At 51.3% G+C, this 23,796-nt stretch overlaps 1 protein-coding gene across 1 annotated transcript in view; it reads left to right on the top strand.

The window, feature by feature from the left end:
• The window catches only part of SYNJ1 (synaptojanin 1), a 1,805,713-nt gene that overhangs the window by 138,678 nt on the left and 1,643,239 nt on the right, over positions 1-23,796 (top strand). Inside the window, exon 4 of the mRNA XM_069636346.1 lies at positions 1,707-1,974. Coding sequence (XP_069492447.1) covers positions 1,707-1,974 — 268 coding nt within the window. The remainder of the gene's footprint in view (positions 1-1,706; positions 1,975-23,796) is intronic.

Here is a 23,796-nt window from a genome sequence, read left to right as displayed (position 1 = left end):
CAAAACTTTGTAATTAATCATAACCAATGGTAGTTGCTCTACAGAGCCTTTTGATTGAATACTTTTCAGCCTCTTGTGCATCAAAGAAGGCAAGACAGTATTGGTCCCACCCCAAAAAAGACAATCGGTCCCAAACTACAAAGTCACATAAGTCCTAATCGGAACATGGCCCAGCAGTTCGGGGCGTGACCGGTCCGATTGGGTGATGGATCAAGACCGATGTGCACATGGATGGTATCCTCTGTAATGGTACATACTAGCTAAAAAACAATGCAATAGTAGGCGCCTGAGAAATTTCCAGTGCTCATAATTATTTCACAGATTTGTATCCATCCATTTTTGGTATTTTGGGCTCTATGTATTGAAGGGAGAGGTGTGGGTTATGCAATTGTCAATAAATAGGTCCCTTGCTTGCCTTTACCTGGGAACCGAGTTGCACCACACAGATGAGGCCTAAAATGGCTGAAACATGTCTGCGATTGCTTGCACTTCAAATCAAAGCAGACTTGGCCTAGCTGTTTATGGTGATCTTATCTTTTTAGTGGCAGGGCTAAGCCTGATTTGCATATAGCTGGTCCCTGTATGGAATGGCACAAACATGTCAAAATGTTGTAATGGCAGCTGCCTCAAACAATTACCCATGGTTATGAGCCGTTCATCACTTTTCGGTGTTTTTTTAATAATTGGAGTGTGTAAGGATGTGCTGAAGTGAAAATTAGTTTTGTAGTAGCTTTATGATTGTTTCCCAAGAGAAGCAGGGTGATTTGCTAGAGACAAAATGGAGGTGCAGAGGATGCATCCTGTCTGGCGTGCAATCTGGTGTATGACTGGCCCTGTTGGTCCCTGTTGGCTGAGCCATCTGGAATATTACCACCTGGGCAGGGGGAGCCAGCCAGTCGGATTGGCTAGGCACATGGGCTTCAGCCGCCGGTACAAGCCCGCGCTCCAAGCCGCCTGACGGCCGGTTCCCCCGCCGCCATCACCCTCCTCCCTCCCCCACCCTACGTCCCATTTTTTTTTTTTTTTTCTCCCCTCTTCCCCCAACTTATCTTATCCGCTCCTTCCCTTCGCCTCCCTCAGGTCACCATGCAAAGGGAAGAGGGGCTCCGTATGGAGCCCCGCCTTCCCTTTCCATATCGGCCATCTTGGAAAACGATTTTCCTTTCTTCAGCAGGATGCCGCATGCGTCCCGTTGTAGGAAGGAAAATCCTTATTTTTTTAACACCCCGGGTTACTGCTTTGACAACCCGGGGTGCTAATGGCCTTTATCCCCTGTTCCAGGGGCTGGAACAGGGATAACCACCAGAACCCTTGTTGGCTGCCGGGCCGTTATCCCCCATTCCAGCCCCTGGAACGGGGGATGAACGCCACATTCTAATATGGATATGATATGGCATTTATAACGCGTCCAAAAACTTCCAATACGATACTTTACTTTTGCCTAGGTAATGCCATGCAAAAGAATCAAGAAATGTCGTTTACAGGCCCTAAAGTTGAGTGTAAATTACTCAAAATTGTCAAACGTGTGTATTTTAAAAACTGTGCTAACAGTGTCGTCATATCGGTAGTTTTTCTGTAGTAATCATGGTTTTAAATAAAGTGTCAGGCTTAAGGGCAATTTAATGTATAACTTGTCTTGGTCCCCTAAACGGATCTGCGTTTTTGTTCATGGAGATGCCAACATTACGTTGTCCTTTGTTTTTCAGGAGAAACGATGTTGCACTATCTGGTGCTGGTCACCGGATGTATGTCTGTAGGGAAGATTCAAGAGTCGGAAGTTTTCCGCGTTACATCCACTGACTTTATTTCACTCAGAATTGATCCGTCAGACGAAGACCGCATCTCGGACGTGCGGAAGGTCCTGAACTCCGGCAGTTTTTATTTTGCTTGGTCGGCCACTGGGGTCCATTTAGACCTCAGTCTGAATGCTCATCGCAGTATGCAGGAACAAAGCACCGACAATAGGTTTTTCTGGTGAGTTCATATATTCTTTCATGTGTGAATGAGTAGAACCTATTTTTAGGTACCATATTTATTGTCCGCACACTTCTATTGCTTTTGACGCATGCATTTTGTGTTTGAATGTCAGTTCAAATGTTAACCTCTGTGCAGTAGGTCTTGGGGTGTATCGTATAATATTTCGAGCCAGTTGAATTGGTGATGATTGTGGCAAATACCAGACAAGGACGGCATCCGTGCCTTTCAACACTTTTAGTTGAAATGTGCCCTGAGCCTCAAGGTGACCCCCCAAGCAGCTGCCTCCATATTTCCAGTGTTATGACGCTGCAACATCTTCTTTAAATCGGACATTAAATATGTGCTACAGATTGCAATTGCTGGCGCCGTCACCTTGGCATCTCAGTATCCAGCCACCAGGGGCTCAACGAAACCTACATTTCGGGGGTGGCTAAGTGGTGATGGGAGGGGCCACCTCAGAAAATAGGTGGGGCCAACTTGGAGGCTCTGCCCCCACTGTTCTACACCCCATGGTCTGGTGTGAGGACCAGCTATCAACTAGTACAGTTTAAAGTGCAATATGCAGAGAGGCGATGGAAGTCTTTCTTGAAAGTAGCAGCTTTAAAGCTTTACTGCGTTTGTGTTTGTTCAAGTACGTTTTTCTGCAGCAACACAGTAAAACCTGAACACCGCAAGTTTGGGGAAAGGCTTCCTTCACCTCTCTGCCTAACAAAATGCAAGTGCTCCCATGCAGTGGTGCGCCTAGGCTAAAATGTAGGCAGTGGCTAACCCTTCAAATGTTTGGAGAGGCGCAAACTTCACAGACGGTGGGGGAGGGGCAAACTTACTTGTGTAGGGGCATCTCATTTCTTTCCGTATTGTAACAAGACTATTCTAGTGCAGCGTCAATGTTACAAGCAGTTAACTCTCTCCTTTAAGTCTGAAAACAAAGGACTGCTGTGAGAATGAGTGTTCTCTTGTCTCCCTAACCTTACAATCACTCTCCTAGCATGTAAGTACTAACCCCAAATCACCATTTCAATTGCCTAAAAATGTATGACTATAAATGCAGGTGCTAACAATGAAATGCTTTACGTAACTAAGGTTTCCACAAAGCACTTAAAGGGATCAGACTTCAGGTTCTCCGCATTTCATAAAATATCCCCAAACCCTTTGAGGAAGATCATCACTCAAGACTCGGGTGCTTCTGACCTGCACACGCCTGTCAGTTGAAGTCCCGGTGAGATTACATTATTTCCCCAGGATGACACACTTGCTCTAAACAGCGATGCAGGGATTTAACCCGCTTTGCAATTTAGGCACGGACACCTTCTTCCCGGCTTTGCTTGGAACAAATATTTAAGTTTTGGGTGTCAATGCTTACAATAAAACTGTCCTATAGAGTTTATTGCAAAATACACAAATTGCAGAGTAAAGCATCATGACAACATTAAATCCTCATGTTGAGCCAAAATAATATCAGTGCACCTTCAGAGACCTCTTTTATGGGAGGGAAGAAGGGGCACTTGCCCTGGGCCCCCACCTTGTGGGGCCTGCCATATCTAAAGAAATCACTTACATTGTTCACCAAACTTAAATAGCACCTTTTATGGCATGCTGCGGAGACTCTAAACATATTTTGTAGCTATTGTTGACCGGCACATTCTGCTCTGCTTTGTGTACGCTTTGGCATACCTAGTTTGTGGATTACCTGCAGCCCAACTCCTGTAGCATTCCTCCTGTAGTGGAAGGGGTTCTAGAGAAAAGTTAGTGGACCAGATATCACAGGCCTTTGGCAAGCATATTTTAAGGTCTGATTACTTGAGACAAAAAAGGGTTGCCCTTTTGTACAATTCAAAGGTTTTTCTGTATGACTATAAATAACAATTTCACAAGCCTGTGTTTTGGGAGTATTAAAATGCTGGTAATTATGTTTCGAAGGGATTGGGTCCTCCGACGTATTCCATATCTATGACAGGTAATGTCCACAGCTGTGCTGCTTCGGAAAATCTTTGGCGTCTGCGTCGATGCGCCGTCCCCGAGGACCTCCTCCGACGGCCGACGTCACCCGATGTGATAAGTAGGACGCCCCAAACGCCCATAGCCTCAGTACCGTTTTTTTCGCGAACGTGTTCGCTTCGTGAATCTCGGTACGCCTCGATTCGTTGGAGTTGCTGTTTTCTATTCTCGGTGCGTTGAACCTGTTCGGTTGGTTGTGAAGACCTGTTCGTGGCGATGTCTTTCTCATCTTCGACCCCGCGTCCGGGCTTCAAGAACTGCGGGGACTGTGGGTCCAAGATGTCGGTCACGGACTCGCACGACGCCTGCCTCTGGTGCCTCGGGGAGGCCCACGATACGGACGACTGTGTCGACTGCCAGTCGCTCACTGCGAAGGCCTTGCGGGAACACAAGAAGAAGCTGTCGGTAGGCTGGGTGTCTAAGCCCCGGAAGTCGAGGTCTGCGGGGCTTTCGACCGATGACTCGAGGGGTGACTCTCCGCGTCGTCGTCGGAAGTCCGGTGGGTCTCCTTCCAGGAGTCGGTCTCGCCACTCCTCCGCCTCTTCTAGGCATTCCAGGAAGCGCCGGCATAGGTCGCCTTCCCCGTCCTCTTCCGAGGACTCCGCCCGTCGGCGGGTCGCTTATTCCTCCATGCAAGCGACACCGGAGGAATGGGCTTCCTTCGGGAAGCAGATGCTAGCGATTCTGGAATCGCAGGGCACCGGTCCGTCTGCGTCTCCGAGTAGGGTCGGTCGGCACCAGTCGAGAGACACCGCCCGTACGCCTTCGGGCTCGGGTGGTCGGCACGGCTCGCGGGAGAGGTCCCGCTCGGACAAGGGTAGCCGTTCTCGCCATGCCCGTTCCAGGTCCCGGTCCTCGACGCGCTCGAGACCGCGTGATCCTGTGCCGTCTTCAAAGAAGACATCGACGCCGAGGTAGTCGATGATTTCTCTCGAGGTTCCGTCTTCGAGGGGGTCGTTGATCCCGTCGGCGCCCAGGTTGTCGAGAGACACGCTCGGAGCTCCGACTTCGAGGACTGTGTCGACGCCGCAGATGCTGGAGGCATTGCAGCTGATGTCGATGCCGATTCGCTCGACGCCTTTTCTGTCGACGCCGGCGCCGACTCGTTCGGCGCCCTCAACGCCTTTTCTGTCGACACCAGCGCCGACTCGTTCGGCGCCCTTGACGCCTTTCGAGGCGATGGTGTCGGAGGGGCCCTGTGGCACGGGGTTTGCCCCTAAAAAGGCTATGGCTAAGGTCCGGCACTGCTTTGGTCCGCAGAGGTCTTCCTCTCCCCGCCTGGAGTACATTTCAGAGGGTGATGAAGGCTCTGATGGCGGCCTGGTTCCGGTTACCCTTCCAGATGACCTTATCTCGGGCCATAGTCAGTTTGATAACCTGAGGCAGTCGCTGCATGATGCCAGTGGACTGACACCTCTCCGGAGGTGGAGTTTTGTCTGCCGGAGCCTGGCACTCATGCCGATTCGTCATATCGGCGCCTTATGTCTCGGGTTACCGAGTACTTGGGTTGGTCAGCTCCCCCAGGGGAGTTCGTTCAGGATGATCTCACGGACATCCTTGATCTCGGTCCACCCACTGACCCGGTTTTGCCTTTTCATATGGCTCTGCAGAGAAGGGTGGCGGCGGCTTGGACTGCTCCGGAGAATCTCCCGGCAGTGGGCAAGTCTTTATCGCGAAAATACCGTCCAGCTAGTAGCGACCCCTGCTACTTGTCTAGGCACCCCACCCCGGAGAGTTTGGTGGTGCAGGCGGCTATGGCCCCGGCAAAGCAGGCGTCGTATCCTACCATCCCTCCGGATAGGGACGACAAACGTTTTGACGGCTGGGCGAAGAAAGTGTTTTCTTCGGGGGGTATGGCGCTTCAGCCGGCCAACTCCATATGTGCCTTGTCTCGTTTCACACACACTCTGTGGAACTGTGTTGCATTAGCGGCTGATCATATTCCCGAAGGGGACGAACGGGATGGTTTCCTTGCTATGGTTCAGGATGGCAAGGATGCTATGTGTGAGGCCGTTCAGTTCGGTTTGGACTTGGCGGATTGTGTCAGCCGGTCCATGGCGGCGAGCACCGTAATGCGCAGGTTTGCGTGGTTGCGGAAGTCTGGGTTTGCTCCTGATGTGCAGTCCCGGCTCCTCAGCATGCCTTTTGACGGTGAACACCTTTTTGGCAGCAAGGCTGACGAGAGCTTTGAGAGGTTGCAGACCTCCAAAGCTGCAGCGAAATCGTTGGGTGCTGCAGTTCGCCAACCTCCGCCTTTTCCTCCTAGGGGACAGCAATGGAGGGGAGGTTCCTTTCGCTATTACTCGTCCTTCAGTAAAGCGAGAGGAGCTAGCAGTCAAAGAGGCCATCGTAAGAGTGCTAGAGGTGGTAACAGAGGTACTTGAGGTGCCAAGGCTATTCGGGCAGTTGCCTCTTTGCCCTCGGGCAACGCCGCAGCCGCTACCACTCAGTCATGAGGCCAGGTCCCATGGTTCGCCGGTTGGGGGAAGGCTGGCGCAACATCTTGTAGAGTGGCAAGCCATTACTTCGGATGTGTGGGTTCTGGAGATCATAACCCACGGCTACTGTCTTCCTTTTCGGCAGAGGCCTCACAACAATCCACCAGGGAACCTCTCTTTGAAGCGTCCGGATCCGCTCCTTGCGCAGGAAATTCAAGCCGTGCTGGAGAAAGGCGCCATAGAACTGGTGCCTGTAGCGGAGAGGAACAAGGGATGGTATTCCTTTATTTTTTGATTTCAAAGAAAGACGGGGGATTGAGACCCATCATGGACTTGCGCGGTTTGAACAAACTCCTCAGGAAGGACAAGTTCAAGATGGTGACTCTTTCTCAAGTCCTCCAGGCCCTTCAACTTCAGGACTGGTTGGTGTCTCTCGACCTCAAGGATGCTTACTTCCATGTGCCGATCCATCCCAAGCACAAGAAGTACCTGAGGTTCGCGGTTGGCGACTCGCACTTTCAGTTTCGGGTCCTGCCGTTCGGGTTGACCTCCGCCCCAAGGGTTTTCACCAAGCTCATGGTGGTGGTGGCAGCGCATCTCGGGAAAGGGGGGGATTCACGTCTACCCCTACCTGGACGATTGGTTGATCAGGGGGAGCTCTCCCGAGCAAGTCCTGGATCATCTGTCCGTCACCTGCCACTCCCTTCACAGGCTGGGCTTCTCCCTCAATTTAAAGTCCCATTTGACACCAACGCAGCGGCTCCAGTACATCGGAGCAGTGCTCGATACATCCCTGGGGCAGTGTTTTCCTCCTCAGGTGAGGGCTCTTCACATTCACCAGATGGTGCACAAGTTTCAGTTTGCCCAGAATCTCCCAGCGTCCGAGTTCTTGAGACTGCTCGGCCTCATGGCATCCTGCATTCTTCTGGTGCTAGAGGCTCGTCTGCGGATGAGATCTTTGCAGTGGGCACTCAAGCTCCAGTGGTCTCAGTCCTCCGGCAGGCTGTCGGACCCTGTTCAGGTGCCGCCCTCGGTAGCCCGGGACCTTCTCTGGTGGGCCGTCGAGGGCAATCTGATGAAGGGGGCCCCATTTTGGCTGCCCTGGCCGGAGGTGACGATCGTGACGGACGCATCCCTCACGGGATGGGGAGCTCATGCCAACAAGCTGACAGTCAGCGGTTGTTGGTCTCCGTCGGAGTCCAGACTCCATATCAATCTGTTGGAGCTGAGGGCTGTCAGGCTAGCCCGGAAGGCTTTTCTGCCGACTGTGCGCAGGAAGAGTGTCCTGATTCTGATGGACAACACAGTGGCCATGCACTACCTCAACAAAAAGGGGGGGCAGGGTCACTTCTGCTGTGCAGGGAGGCGATGCAGCTCGAGTTCTGGGCCATCCAGCAGGAAGTTTTGATCTCGGCAGTTCATCTGGCCGGAGACGACAACGAGACGGCGGACGCTCTGAGCAGGCCGAGCACGATCTCTCACGAGTGGGAGCTGGCTCAGGAGATTCTCCTGAAGATCTTCGCCCTTTGGGGGACCCCTCAAGTGGATCTCTTCGCCTCCAGTGTCAACCGGAAGTGCGAAAGGTTTTGCTTGCGGGAATTTCCTCCAAAAGGAGCCTTAGGAGACGCGTTCGTGGTGGAGTGGTCATTCCCACTGCTGTACGCGTTTCCTCCAGTCCCCGTCATCCCGCAAGTGTTGCGGAGGTTCGGTTCCCGGATGATCCTCATTGCTGCGGTGTGGGCCCAGAGGACGTGGTACCCGGACATTCTAGACTTGTCCATCTGCCCTCCACGCCGTCTTCCCTACCGAGACGATCTGCTCTCACGGGAGGGGGGTCAGGTTCTCCATCCAGAGGTCAGATCCCTCAATCTTCACGCTTGGCTTCTGAAAGGTTGAGGTATAAGGATTGGGACCTCCCTGAAGACGTGATTAAGGTGTTGCTCTCGGCCAGGCGGCCGGCAACAAAGTTTCTGTACCGTTGCCGTTGGAGAAAGTTCTGCGACTGGTGCAGAGTTCAGAATGTGGATCCTTTTGAATGCGACATTCCCATGGTTTTGTCTTTTTTGCTTTCTTTGGCCCACAGGGGCTTGCAAGTGGGGACCATTAAAGGTTACCTGGCGGCGCTGTCCATATTTAAGAGCTCGTCTGAAGAGTGTTCCTATTTTAAGATTCCTTTAATTTCGCAGTTTTTGAAAGGGCTCACTAATGTGTTCCCTCCGTCACCTTTTTTGGTGCCAGGTTGGGATTTGAACCTTGTTCTTAAGTTTCTTATGGGTGCTCCGTTTGAGCCTTTACATTCTTGCCCTTTGAGGCTGTTGACTCTGAAAACTGTGTTTTTGGTTGCGGTTACTTCCGCTCGCAGAGTGAGTGAGTTACAGGCACTCAGTTAAGCCACCCTTCACTGTGTTTCACAAGGACAGGGTTGTCCTTAGAGTTCGTCCTTCTTTTCTTCCGAAGGTGGTTTCGGATTTTCATTTGAGCCAGAAGGTGGTTCTTCCGGCCTTCTATCCTCCTCCACATCCTGGTAAGGAAGAGGAGAGGCTCCATAGGCTTGATCCTCGGAGAGCGTTGAGCTTTTATATTTCGCGCATGTCCCGGGTCAGAGTGGACGATCAACTTTTCATTGGTTACGCTGGGAAGCGTTTGGGACAAGCTGTGACGAAACAGACTTTGTCTCGTTGGATTATTTTAGCTATCTCCGAGTGTTACCGCTTGGCGGGTAAGGACCCTCTCGCTGGCTTGCGGGCCCATTCTACCAGAGGAGTGGCTGCGTCTACTGCCCTGCAGAGGGGAGTTCCTATTCGTCACATCTGTGATGCAGCCATCTGGGCTTCAGTGCATACTTTTGTACGTCACTATTCCCTTGATTCCATCAGAGGGCAAGATCTGGCATTTGGCAAGGCAGTTCTCTATTCCGCAATTTGATTGGGCATGCTAAATTTGTATTCTAAATTCTTTTCCACCTCCTTGCTTGGTACTGCTTTGGGAGTCTGTCATAGATATGGAATACGTCGGAGGACCCAATCCCCTCGAAGAACAAGTTACTTTCTTACCTGGTAACGTTCTTTCGATGCGATGGTCCGAATACGTATTCCATATCGCTCCCTCCCTGCCTTCCCCACTGCAGAATTTCTTTTGCGATTGCAGCTTGCGTTCCGCAAGGCCTTGTCTGTCTGACTGGCAGAAAACTGGTGGCACACGTTCTGGGAAAAAAACTATAACTGAGGCTATGGGCGCCGTGCGTCCTACTTATTAAATTGGGTGACGTCGGCCGTCGGAGGAGGTCCTCGGGGACGGCGCATCGACGTCATCGACGCAGGACCCAGACGCAAAGGTTTTCCGAAGCAGCACAGCTGTGGACATTACCTGTCATAGATATGGAATACGTCGTCGGTCCATCCCATCGAAAGAACGTTACCAGGTAAGAAAGTAACTTGTTCATTTCCCTTGATGATGGAGACAATAAAGCTAGAATCATTCCCATTATGCATAATATGCTTCTGTAACATTTTGTTAGAAATGGCCATGTTGGGGGGGGGGGGCGCTGTTGAGCAGCCGAGGAAAATGGCTGCCTAGCCAGTGAGCTCCGTCTCTGCCCACCTGACCACCTGAATCCGTTGGACATCGGCACAAATCCGCACACCCGCCCAACGAAATTGCCACGATTATTACCCTCTCACTCTCCTGGTTCCGTGGCCGAAATCTGGACAGAAAACGGTGCTTGGGGCCGGTGTGGCGAACCACGGGGCCTGCGGCGCGGCCTTCTTGCGAACCCTTGCAGAGGTGACTTGCGGCCACCAAACGCACCGTTCCCGCTGTCCCTGGAGGGCCGCCGCCCACGGGCTCCCTTCGCCGCCTCATCGGGTGGCGGCAACATTCCCCCGCAAGTGCCCTGAAGAGCGGGCCTTTGTTTGGTGCACCCCCCACCCTGCTGCTGGTCTGGCGGCTGCCGTGAGCTCGGGAGGGCTGGGGCCCTCCTTTGCCCGTGTGAGGTTGTGGCCTCGCTGTCCTGGCCTCGATCTCCCGGCGGGCGGTGAAGGCTTCCCGATACCGACCGCGAGGCGTGGGCACTGCCCCCCCCAACAGTCCTCTGTGGCTGTGGACCAGCGGCTCCATCAGGGGGCCTACCAGCGTGGCCCCATAGACGCGCCTGGAATGGAGGCATTGGCCGGGGACCGCTCTCCGCTGGCTGGCCGCGCTTCTGCGATACATCGGCCCTGGATCTGGACCTGACCTCGAGGGGCGCTGCCCGACCCCCCTGGGGGAGAACCACGCGCTGTGAAACGCATGGGTCCAGCCACCCCGAAGGCTGAAAGGTGGGTGACTGCGACTTGACTGCGCCCCTTTGCGCCACGCTAGCGGGGCCCCCTGCACTGCATCCAGCGTGTGTTCACGGACGATTGCCTTGCTTCCACCCCAACTCCTGCTGCTTAAGGCGCCTCAGCCCTCCACCGGACATTCCCTGGACATTGACTCTCCGACAACCCCTTGGAGTGGCGACATCTTCGTGTGGCTGCCGCCTCGTAGGGCTCCAGGTACTGGGCTGCAACTCCTGTGGTGCGGATAAAGGCTAGGTCTCCCCACCCAATCAACCTGCATTGCTGAACACGGAGGCACCTGAAGGAGACCCCTACCTGCCCCACTAGCGGTTCTTTGCTCAGCGCACCCAAACCACACTCGGAACGATACGCATAACACAAGGCTAGCCGGCCCTCCCAGGCTCACCCCCAACTGCAGCTCCGCCACCGTTGCCTCGCTACCAGCTGGCTTCTACACCCCGGCTGTACAATACTACGCCTACTGCTCTTGAAGGACTCACGCGCCGCAACCACAGTCCTACTACCGCCCTACCATCGAGGATCTATCCTGGGGCCACCACCAGTCCTAACTAAGCAGGCGCTACCTCCCTCCATTGCAATGCCCAGCAAGACGCGGCCCAACGGTAAAGTAGGCGCCATGGACAGGTTCGCCAAGATAGCGCCTAGAGCAGACCAGGCATTGTCCTCTGCGCCACAGGAGGAGGAGGATGAATACAGGCCAGAGCCCCCTCAACCAGACCTCTCCACGATGATGGAATCCATGGCAAAAAATGTCGCTGCCCTCCACGAAAAGCTGGACGACATCAACGCAAATGTAGCCTCCCTGAGAGCGAAGATCGATCAACATGGGGCCAGAATCACAGAGGCTGAGCAAAGGATAGGGACCATTGAGGACAACGTCCATACCCTACAAAACACAGTCTCAGAACTTGTCGGGGACATGAAGCAGGTCAAAGCTATGTGTGATGACCTAGAATCGAGGTCTAGGAGAAACAATGTTCGCATAGTGGGAGTTGCCGAATCTGCACTGAAGGGCCGCATGGAACTTGCGGTCGAACAACTCATCAGAGACCTCCTGGACAACCCGACACTCTCACCTTTCTTCACTGTGGAAAGGGCAAATCGCTCCCTGGCACCCCGACCTAAACCTGGGGATTTCCCCAGACCAATAATTGCAAAACTGCTGAGTTATAAGGACAAGGACCATATCCTCCGATTGGCCTGGGAGAAATGCGAACTTAGGCTGGATTCACAAGTCATCAGGATTTTCCCGGATTTTGCAGTGGCAGTGCAGGCGGAGAGACAATTCAATGGGGTGAAGAAAATGTTGAAAGAGCTGAGAATCGAGTATGCGATGCTTTTCCCTGCTCGCCTCAAATTCACCCACCGCAACAAACACTACTTTTTCACGGTCCCGGATGAAGCCGTCAAGTACATCGAGGCGCAGATCCCACTGGCAGATCGTCCTGAGGGACGGATGGAAGACGACTAATATCTGGATCCCCGAATTCCCGTGGTGGATCCCAGTGGCTGTGGTGGAATGACTGTTGGCTTCCTGATTGGGCTCAAGGCTCCGCCCTCCCGGTTCCACGGCGGACCCACCGTGGTCCAGCACCACTGCAGCGAGTGCATGACTTATTGAAGGGGGCGGACTCTGGGCTCATTTAATGGTAACACCACTCACTGGGCCCGAACTACGTAAAACTGAACATCACTGTGGTACACTGTCCTTGGAGGTGCAAGCTATGACCTCGCTGCTCTAAACCATGAGGGTCTTCGCCTCGTAATCTAAGTGTTCTAGTATCCTCTCTTTGCAACTGTTTTTCATCAGCTGATTTCCAGACCTATATGATATTATTGAAATTGATATTAGTACTCGTGGGCAGAACGGCAGCGGCAGCCCCCACTGCAGCTGCAATCCCCTCTGAGTCTAAATGTTTGTTTTGGCCCCGGTTGGGCGAGTTCCCCTGCGCTGCCGAGTTTGGGTTGGCGCGCAGTTGTTCAATGTAAGGGTGGGTATCTACACACTGCTGGTTGGGTCAGGGCGGTGAGGGTGGGGGGTGAAGAAGTTGGGTTATATACAAAATGGCAGAGGAGTCGAGACTGGGTCTAGGGGGTGGCACCCTTATGCTAATACAGCACACACGGCGGGAATCAACGGCAGATGCTCTACTTGGGATGTTCCGTAAGTTGGTAATATGGCGGTCAAAATGATGTCATGGAATGTTCGGGGGCTGACAAATTTCACAAAGTCTCGTAGGATTGCGGCTTATGCTCAAAGGCATGGGGTCAAGGTCCTCCTATTACAGGAGACGCACGCTCTGAAACACTTATCGTCCAATATAGCACATACCTGGGGTCTCAATAGATGCTATACTCAATACTCCACTCAAGCTAGGGGAGTCCTAACCCTTATCCATAAGTCCTTAAACTTCACAGGCCGCACGTCCCACATTGACACTGAAGGCAGATATGTCATTCTACACTGTACATTAGCTCAGGAGGAATGCTTGCTGGTCAACTTATACGCGCCCAATACTGACTCCCCCGAGTTTTTTGACAATGTGGCCTCCATTCTAATGAGATATCTAGATATCCCCATCATATGGGGGGGGGGGACATGAATCTGATAATCGATAATGTCCTAGACAGAACAACAACCACTCGCAGACCCACAACGCGTGCGGCCGGGACTATACTTTCTATTCCACGGGACATGATAGTTCCTCACGAATTGATCTGTTCCTGCTCTCTGGTGGTTTGGTGGGCACAGTCTCGGATGCCAGGATCCTTGCACGCACGCTATCTGATCATTCCCCTGTGCTACTACAGATCCAGCTTGGTAATACAAGGCCAGCACGTCCCGCTTGGCGCTTTAAGTCTGCCGCCTTGGCTGACATTGTATTCAAAGCTGAGATATTAGCGGCCATTACCACATTCTTTGAAAAAAACAGTGCATCTGACACATCAGAGGGGGTCCGGTGGGAGGCGTTCAAAGTCTACATCAGGGGGATGTGCATCTCTAAGGAAGCAGGTGTCCTGAAAGCTATAAGGCAAGCCCTGAATAACTCTGAAACCAAGCTCAAAGTCCTAGAACGGGAATATCTTGCTACTCCGTCCCCAGGGATCCTAGTAGGGATCAGAGCTGAGCTGGAACAGTTCGAGTCACATGCCATGAGAGAGGTGCAATACCATGCTCGTCCTGTCGCCACCCGTAGATATGGAGAGGGGGACAGACCGGGTAGAACCCTGGCTAGGCTGGTGCGAGCGGAGAGTGGCAAGACTCGGATTGATTGCATTATGGACGAGCAGGGACTGAGGCACTGGTCGGACCAATCCATCCTTGACACATTTGCTAGCTTTTATGCCAATTCATATGGTCCCCAGCCTGGACACTCAGACCGGGACTTGGAGGACCTACTGGAGAGCATCCCGATGACTCTTATCTCTCAGGACACCAGAGAACGTCTTGAAGCCCCGTTCACTCTGGAGGAGATAGTCCAGGTGATATCTGATCTTCCCAAAAACAAGGCTCCTGGCTCGGACGGGCTCACCTCTGAGTTTTACCAGGAACACGTGGCCGCTCTGGCACCAGCGCTACACAGGGTCTGGACCGAGGCGCTTGGATTACACATCCTGCCCCCCTCCTTACGAGAAGCCTTAATAACAGTCCTCCCCAAACCTGGAAAACCCCCGGAGGAGTGCGGGTCTTATAGAGCCCTATCCCTCATTAATACTGACATGAAAATCTTTGCCAAGGTAATCGCAAACAGGTTTCTCCCCTTCATGACCCACATGGTTCATCCGGACCAGAGTGGGTTCATTCCCGGTCGGTCCACGGCACTCAACATCCGTCGCCTATTCAATGTAATGGCCAGGATTGACCCGAGCCTGATGCTGTATCGGTAACTATAGATGCCCAAAAGGCCTTTGATATGGTCTTGTGGCAATACCTGTGGGCTGTGCTGGAGAAAATGGGTGTAGGCCCAAACATGGTCTCTTACATAAAGCTCTTATATACGGATCCATTAGCTAGGGTCCTTGTTAACTCTGCTCCCTCCTCCCTCTTCAAGCTACACCGTGGGACGCGCCAGGGCTGCCCATTCTCCCCCCTCCTCTTTGCACTCGCCATCGAACCCATGGCGGACCATGTTAGAGGGCGTCACATCAATAAAGGCATTCGCTTAATTGACGCACCGGAAATCATCTCACTTTACGCAGATGACGTGCTCCTATACATTAGAAACCCCCCCACATATTTGGACCCGATCATCCGCGACATTACTAGAATAGGCACGTACTCCGGTTTTATAATAAACTACTCCAAATCTGAAATGTTCCCTCTTACCGTAGCAACTCAACAACCAACCTGTGAGTATCCCCTGCGCTGGTCCCCGGAGGGAGTCGGGTATCTCGGGGTTCAGGTGTTACTAACCGAACCGTCCCTACTAAAGGACAATTATGAGGCTGCGGCTCAGCTCATTATTTCCAAGTTCTCCAAGTGGCGCAATTTACCGCTATCCCTGGCGGGCAGACTCTCCCTGATAAAGATGATAGTGGTTCCCAAGCTCCTCTACGTATTCACTAATGTACCAGTCTGGCCCGGGAAGCAATACTTTAAGAGGCTCCACTCGGAGACCACCCAATTTCTCTGGCACTCGGGGTCGGTCCGCAAGAAGTGGCAACACATGACAGTACCATATGATAAAGGGGGGTTCGCGGCCCCAGACCTACGGCTGTACTGGAACGCGGCGCAGGCCGAACACGCCTCTCATTGGTACGCATTTCAGAATCCGCCTCCGCATGTAAAACTCGAGAAAATGGCGGGGGGTGGGACCAATATCATGACCCTATTATTACACTGCACGCTCCGAACAGACGCCCAGGCAGACCCGGTGACCACCACGATCAGGGCTTGGAATGCTATTCTGTATTCTGAACAGGAGCGACACCCGTACTATAAGTGGCTTCCCATGTGGCAATTTCCCGGACTCTCCCCCACACACGACCAGCACCTCTCACGACACTGGGAAAATCTCGGCTAACGAGCCCTGACTGACTTCTTCCCAGATGGTAGGTTTATCACCCCTCAAACATGGCGACAAGAACACACTAACTCCCTGCTTGAGATGCTACAGTATTACAGACTCCGAGCTTCGGTTCGGGCTATGTGGCCCTCATACCCAGACGAGCCCTCAGAATCACCCGAACTCCGATACATAGCAAACTCCGCGGGCTCCAAGGGTGTGTTATCCAATTTGTATAAAATGCAGCTGGAAAAAACAGTGATTGGGTCCCCCAAACCACGTGAGGCGTGGGCTGGGGAGCTTGGAATGGAAATAACCGATGGACTGTGGGGTAAAATGTGCGCACATACGCGCAGGGTCTCCCTTAGCGCCAGATTCCGCTGCATTCAATTCAAGTTCCTCAACAGGCTCTACTACACACCGTATAGAGTAGCGAAATTCACAGGTACCCTGTCTCATACATGCCCTAAATGCAAATCTTCCGAGGCAGATCATATGCACATGTTCTGGACCTGCCCAGCAATCAACACATTCTGGGTGGCTGTGGCGGAGGCACTCTCCGAAATAATAGATTCCCTGGTGGATATGGACCCACTTGCCCTGTTTAGTATCTGGGAGGGGGAAAATGCAAAGAAAATGTCAAATTTTTTGAAGATGACCGCCATTGTTGCTAAAAGATGTATACTGCAAAGCTGGAAGCGCCGCAGCCCCCCCACCCTCATGATGTGGCTCAAAGCCCTTACCTGGATACAAATGTGCGAAGAGGAATACATTGGATCCTTGCCACCCACATCACGCCCCAAAAACGTGTGGTCAGAATTCTGCAGCTACCCCAACAATAGAGACGGAGTGGAGTGGAGGTCTACTCCTCCCCTAACACGGCCCACTACGCCATGAAACTGTAATTCTTCTTACTCTCGCCCTGTCTGAGCCACTCCAAGACACTAATCGCTTTTTTTCGATGAAGGTGGGCCCAGCCGTGTGGTGCTGCTGTTTGTGTTTTGATTTTGATTGATTACTGCCATGTAACCTGTACTGTGCCTGTCTTAACTTTCTGCCAATAAACAAAGTTTAAAAAAAAAAGAAATGGCTATGTTGGATTTTGTGAATTGTGTACTCTTCAGGTCAATTCTATAAAATGGGATTATTTTAGGTCATGGTAAGAACTGGAAAAGAAAATGGTATAGTGAAGACATTACATTGTGGGTGCAAATCCCAGCCCCCCCTCTTAACCAGTGTGTGATCCTGGTCCTCTCATTTAATTATTGCCTAATCTGTCAAAATTACCAGTCCCGAACCCTTTGGAAATTGTTATCTTTCAGAGGGATTTTGTTCTCCTGGTTTCATCGTCAAAGCCTCACTCATGGTTTCACTGGGTATAGTGTTGCTTCTTCTGTAATAGTAGTGAGCATTGATATATTGCACACCAGAGCTACTTTGCTTTCTAATTGCAGCACTTCCTGAAATCCATGACCCTCGTCCAATGTCAGTATGCCTGAATATGGACTTTTTCCTGGTAGTTTCTAATCTTCATCCACTAGCTAGGCTATGGTATCTGGATCTTTCTCCTTGCTTTCAATTGGTTTCCGGTATCCATGCCTGGCATTTTTGCATTCTTTTAGGCACCTAATCCGGTCTTTTCTAGATTATGTGCACCTTTTTGATACAATCTGTGTTCTGCATTTATACTATGGCCGTTCTACCTTGTCCTCTACCAATGCTAGAACACAAGTACCCTTGTTGTTGACTGCTAAGGTTGGCCTTGAAATGCTACTTGTTTTTTATTCAGATTACAGCAAAAATGAAGAGGGTAGTGGGACATAGAGGGAGTTACCATGATTATTTTGATCGTTGCAAAGCAGAACATCAAGCTATGGATTGTAAGTATGATGAGGGGGTATGGGGATGCGTGACCAGATATTTTGGATCTTTTAATCCTTTTGGTTCAGTAGGGGAGGGGCCCAAAGGTGTCCGTGCCCTGGGCCCCAAAAGTGTTTAACATGGCCCTTTGTACCTTTTTATTTTCCACATCCTGAATGGAAAACTATAAGTTGCAAAATATCTATTTACCCACTTTATTTTCAGCGCTTTAAGATGCACTAAAATAAATTATGTAATAAACTCACTTAGTTTTGGAGGTTCGTCACAAACCTCCAGTGTGTTATGTATGGTTTTAAGAACATTCAATTAAGGACATCAAAGCAAACTTGACTTTTTAGCATATCAAGCTATTAGACATTATGGGTATGAACAAATATTTCAAAGGGTGCTTTATTGTGTTGCTCGCTTTAACTGTCACTGATTTGCAAAGCGACTGGTGGTCTTTCAGTTGGAAATTCACCATCATGCAGAAGAAAGGCTATGCTGCTGATGGCAAAGTCCATTAAGGCTTCTGGCTGCAGGGATACAGCCTGTGTGTCTCATGGGGGCTGTGACTCGGGGTAACGGGCAGTGCTTGATCATCCTAGCCGAGCAGAGTAGATTTGCCTTGGAAGAAACAAAATGCGCCCCAGGACCATGTTTCTGATGATCCTTTACAGTGCTTTAAGCGGGGTAAGAAATTGAGGGGAGGGGGGCTCATTTGGGGGCGTGATTTGCCTAATGGGCGTGGCATAAAATGTGAAGGCGTGGCCTAAAGAAGAGCATGTAAAAATGAACAGGGGTAGTCTAGTCTACACAACTAAGCGCATACTGCAACACTGCTGGTACAACCAAAACGTGTGTTCCTGGGCAAATCATTTAATTGCACTGTTGAGGGTGAGGCTTTTTAAAAAGATAGAAAGTTGACTGCTTTTAATATAAAATACAAGCAGTCCTTGCATTCGGGGAGGGGGGGCCTACCAACAACTTTCTTCTCAGGGGGCTCGACATAAAAAAGTTTGTATACCACTGCCATTGCCCAATGCGGCAAGGGCATGGTTGCAGAGCCCAGCGCCTGCACGTGGTTGTGCTGCCGACAGGGTAAGGTGTGTTAGGCAGAAACCTGTGCAGTTCCCTCTGGGACCACTGCAAAAGATTTAGGACTACAGGTGTTTGGCAGTAAACCCACTTGGTAGCAGTCTGTACCACACAGATTCAATTGGTAGCTGTGGCTGAGCAGTCAGACTTCCCTCAAGAAGAGTTAGGCAGTATACAGAGTATTCACAATAGGTCAAGAGCACACAATAGAACAAGTATACACTGACCAGGGCTTGGTGTAAAAGAGATATAATTATTTATTTAAAACCACATCTAGAAAAACACACAGGCACTAATAGTAAGCAATTCAAAAACACGGTCACTAAAAGATATACACTCCCTTAAAAGAATATTAGACAAGTCTTAAGTAAAGCCGCACTTATTTTCAGATAGCGGTAAGCGCTTAATGTAGATGGCACTCTAATAATTCGTTTTTTAAAAAGGGAGAGAAAAGCAGAGAACAACTTGAAACAGATCCCAACACTTTTACAAGAACAGAACAGGAGGGGAAGGCAAAGTAAAACCGTGAATTCAGAGTCAGTAGGCCGGATACGCTTTAAGAGGATCGAGACGAAATGTGTCCAAGGTCACACGGTTGCAGTGCACAAAAGTCTTGTAATGGTTCAAAAAGAAGTTGGATCAAAGAAAGGGACCAGTTAGAGGGTCAAGGCGGCCAGCCCAGTCCAGAAGGTTAAGGAGTTATTATTACCTTGTTGCAATCTTTAGAAAGGGAGGCCTGGCGGACATGGTACCTTAAAGTGGTGAGAACGCTCCAGCGGGGGCAGTTGTTCCTGGCAGCGGATGCAAGTCGGTGCTTCGTCCGGGGGGAAAGAGAGGATCTCGTCGTGGAGGAAGACAGGAGTCCGTTGCACTGCCAGGGAAGAAACCAGCCGCAGAGTTTCCCAGGTACACGGAGCGGTCCGTTGATTCGCGGTTCAGTGGTGAGTGGCTATCCGACTGCCGGGGTGCTTGGCACGGGCAGTTCGACCACAAACCGGGCTGGGGTGCGAAGAAAGAAAGGTAAACTGGTTGTGCCCACCAGTCAGGGGAAGAAGCCTCTCCAGCCGGAAGATCTTCTCTGTCGTCGGGAAGTGGTGAGTCAGTTCTGCAGGGCTCCACCGGTGGTGTCGTCGTGGTAGGTCAGCTCAGCTTCTCCCTCGTCGGATTCTCAGGTCCTGTGGCGACTTCTGAAGTTCCAGTTCCCAAAGCCCTGCTTTTATGCAGAAAACCCCCATTCACTCAGCCTAGCTGTCACTCAAACATGCTAAGTGGTGAGCCGGCCGGCTCACCACTTGGGCCAATCACACAAGAGTGCGACTTGAGTTACCTAGGTAACTCAGTCCAGGGTGCCTAAACCCCCTCCCACACCCCCTGTGGTACCCAGACAGAGTGGCACCACTTTTGGAGGCTTCTGTGGAGAAGCCCGCCAAAAAGTGGAACAAAGGGCTCGACTTGGGTTGGAGTCACAGAAGAGAACACAAACGCCATTTTAGAATCGAGTCTTGGCAAAAAATACCAACCGGAGAATTAATATTAATTACATAAACCGGCGGTATGTTCGAGGCTATGAGAATTAAATAATTAAAGTTGGTAGCCTCGAACAACGGGAAAATCCCATAGGGAAATATTCGCGGTCGAATATAAAAAGTAGTTTCCACTGCCACCAGCCAAAACTTGATCAGGGGGGACGGAGACGTGCCCCCTCGACTAACAGACCCCGGGGCAATCGAATTGCCCCGACCAGTACGTCCACAATATGATGGTTTGTACTGGTTTCTGTTAATAATTTGGGGCTAGTAAAGCCAATGGTGACTTTACATGCCCTGGGAGACAGTAGTCAGTCTCAGGGTATGGAGTCTATGGTGGGGTGTCACTATGACACCCCTGTGTTACTGCACGGAGGGTGCTGTGTAACACACATAGGAAAAACACATGAGACCCTATGGAGTAAAGGACCCCATAGCCCATAAAACACATTACCAGTCAAAGGAATACCATAAATCATGTCCAAGAGTGGGAGAAAAAGAGTCTCACTCTTGGCAGGAGGAAAAAACAAACTCCAGAAATCCAGCAAAGCTGCTGGGGGACTCACTAGGTTAGGAAATTCAGCCTAAAGAGAGAATTCTCCCTAACAAGGTGACAGGTGGAAGATGTTGGCTACGAAAGCGCACTACCAGGGGCTCTCATATCCCCCACCCCAACAAGCAAACCGAAACGTTTACAAATGGTTCTGTCCTTAAATGCACTGGGGTGTCTTCTGGAGTGAAGGCCGCGATGCCTGCTTGCAGGGGGTGTTGTGTAAGAAATAAGAGACGGTTATGACCGTGTGAGGAAGATGGTGGGAGCAAGGGTGGAGCGGGGCAGAGGCGGTGTGTGTGTGTTTGGGTTCCACTGATAGGCCATAGTTCTCTGCGTCCGTTCTCAGCTCTGTTCTATTTATGCACCCTAAAATAAATTCCTTCCTTCCCCCTCATAAGGCCTCCCGGCGTTCCCTCACCTGTCCCTCCCACCTGTACTTATTCTGACACCTGTCTCTGTCGCTGCCGCCCCCTGGTTGTCCCGCTTCCCCTGGCGTCTGTCCCAACCAAGCTGTGGCATAGAAGGCTGGGCACCTTTTGTGTCCCGTCATGAGGTTAATGGGTCAAACATTAACACCCTTTTGTCTCCACTCCTGTTTTGCCTGTTACTCTCAGCCCTGCGGTGTAAATGGCACAACATGGAGTGGAGACAAAGGGGTGTTAATGGTCGGTGGGGACGCTGAGCTGTGGCTAACACAAGTTTTAGCCAGCCCCAGCTTTGCGTAAACTCGTTTGAGCGAAGCCGTGACTGCCCTGCACTTCGGTCAGTCACAGCTGCCTGCCTTGATGACGGTGGGCTCCTCTCCCGCCGCGGCTGCGGCCGTGGCGGGACAATGACCCGCAGTCAAGTGGTGGGACCGGAGGGCCCCGGCTCAGCCTCACTTTTTGGAGACTGCCGGGGCCTAGCCCCGGAAGGCCACGGCCCACTTAAAGCACTGATCCTTTGAACTGTTGAACAATCAGCACGGCAGCCCCGCCCCTCAGCTCAGATTTGGGGGTCAGGGGGTCAGGGGGTCTGGAGCCCGATTAGCTCAATTACGTTGCGTGCCTGCCAGCCACACTCGTATCACCTCATTGCCTTTTTGCTCGGGTTCGTCTGCACAATCGCTCCTTGTCAGCAAGAATCTAAATATCTTTTTAGTGGACATTTAGTGTTTCGGCTCCCCTGTGGCTGCCTGTCCCGTGATAAGCTGCCGTTTGTAACACCTTGCCGCTTTTGTCTATCACCATTATGATTTTATTTATTTATTTATTGCACATTTGTATGGCGCTTATACACAGTGGTGTAAACGGAAAAAATGTAAAGGGGGATCCCACAAGGACCGCAGTGGGAGTTGAGTTTGGAGGTAGGGGCGGAGTGCCGAGGGGGCGGAGTTCCGAGGAGGCAGAGCTGGCAGTTGGACTCCACTCAACGGAAATGTTCAACATAATATTTAGAAATGGTGCAGTTTCTTACATGCTGCTTCTTTCCAAACTCCACACTGTACATCAATTCCACTCTAAATCACTTCCATGGCAGTGGTGCACCCAAAATACTGTTGGTAATGCAGTGCTTTTTAGTACATCAAGGGATCCTTAGACACACTCTACAGTAGAAGGGCTACCAGGGTAGCTCAGCAGGCTGAGGGACCGTTGCTGATGTGTTATATATTCAAAACTGGTTGTTAATCGTACGACTTTTTGCAATTCCTTATAAAAAAACAAGTGCTATAAAATGTGTTGGCCAGGGGATGGGTTGGGCTGGTCGCTTGCTTATGTTCAGGGTGGAGGTGTGGGTATTTCTACCCCTGTAGTGAAGATCAAATGTTCGCACCCATGAGCCCACAGTTTTATTTCCTAAAAACTGCTGTCAGCACAACAGAGGCATTTATTTGTGATTAACCAGTTTGGCAAGCATATAATAACTTTATAAATATATCCTGTGATAAAACACAAAGGGGCACACACATTACAGAGTATGTGTGGTAGTCCGACAAAAAATAATTTCAAAGAAAACTAGTGAATGCAAGCAGCATTTTTCAGTTTGGAAATTACTTTTGTTTTTCTATGGAAGTGTTAAATGCACATTTGGAAAACAATAGTGTGCATAGCACGTAGAAAGCCTGCTTTCAGCAGTGATGCCTCCTCCCAGTTATATTAATGGCCCATTGATTCCTGTGGTGTCCCTTTCAGGCCAGAAGAAAGGAAACAGGCTGACCGAATGGAGCCAGCAGACGCGCAAATGACGGCCGGTGAAAGGATCAGAGTGCACATTAGATCACCAAGCTCCTAGCTTCCCTCGGCGAAGCTGGGGGCTCGGTATAGGACTCGGTATGGTCAGGGCTGAGGCAGGCCGGGTCCCGAGATCCGGCCGGACATCTGATGGCGAATCTCCGACCGGCAAGAGCCGGCCCATTGGCAAGTGCTGCTTATACAGCAGAAAGTGTTTCCAGGCGCACCAAGGCAAAGGGGAGGGGGAACAGAGGAGGATGAACAACAATATACGGTCCTACTACGGCTTGTGACATTCAGATTGTTCAAGTGTAGCCATGCTTGTCTTTGGCGGCAGCAGCAGCCCGGGTTTTTAAAACACAAATTGGCACCCCTTGTTAACGGGGGTGGGGAGCACCAAAATGTTTTTCTAACTCCTCGCTTCGGCACCCGGCTCGGAGTTAATCACTGGAATAGGGCACTCATGCTAAAACATGAGCGCCCTAATGCAATGAAAACGGCCTTGCTCCCAAGTCGGAGCAGGGAGGTAATCATCAGCACCCTATTGTTAAATGCGCCCCACCGCTGTGGGCGGATTTAAAAACAAAAGGGTGGCTGCTGTGCCTTCTCCCACTACGTCTGCTCGGGGGAGCCCTTGAAAGACTCCCCTGAGCTGGCGTGGCAGGGCACTAATGGTGCCCCCTGGGAGGCATGGCGCCCTGTGCGGGCGCCCTGCCTGGCCTGCCCTAAGGCCGGCCCGGAGTGCAGCAAACAGGAAGTGCAGTTGGGGGAGGGGGCAGGCCAGGGGAGC

Source organism: Ambystoma mexicanum, chromosome 7p (genome assembly GCF_040938575.1).
Source record: "Ambystoma mexicanum isolate Mex_15411 chromosome 7p, UKY_AmexF1_1, whole genome shotgun sequence".
In the NCBI taxonomy this organism is placed as follows: domain Eukaryota; kingdom Metazoa; phylum Chordata; class Amphibia; order Caudata; family Ambystomatidae; genus Ambystoma; species Ambystoma mexicanum.
Note: the sequence above shows the minus strand (reverse complement) of the source record. Positions and strands in the feature narration are given on the sequence as shown.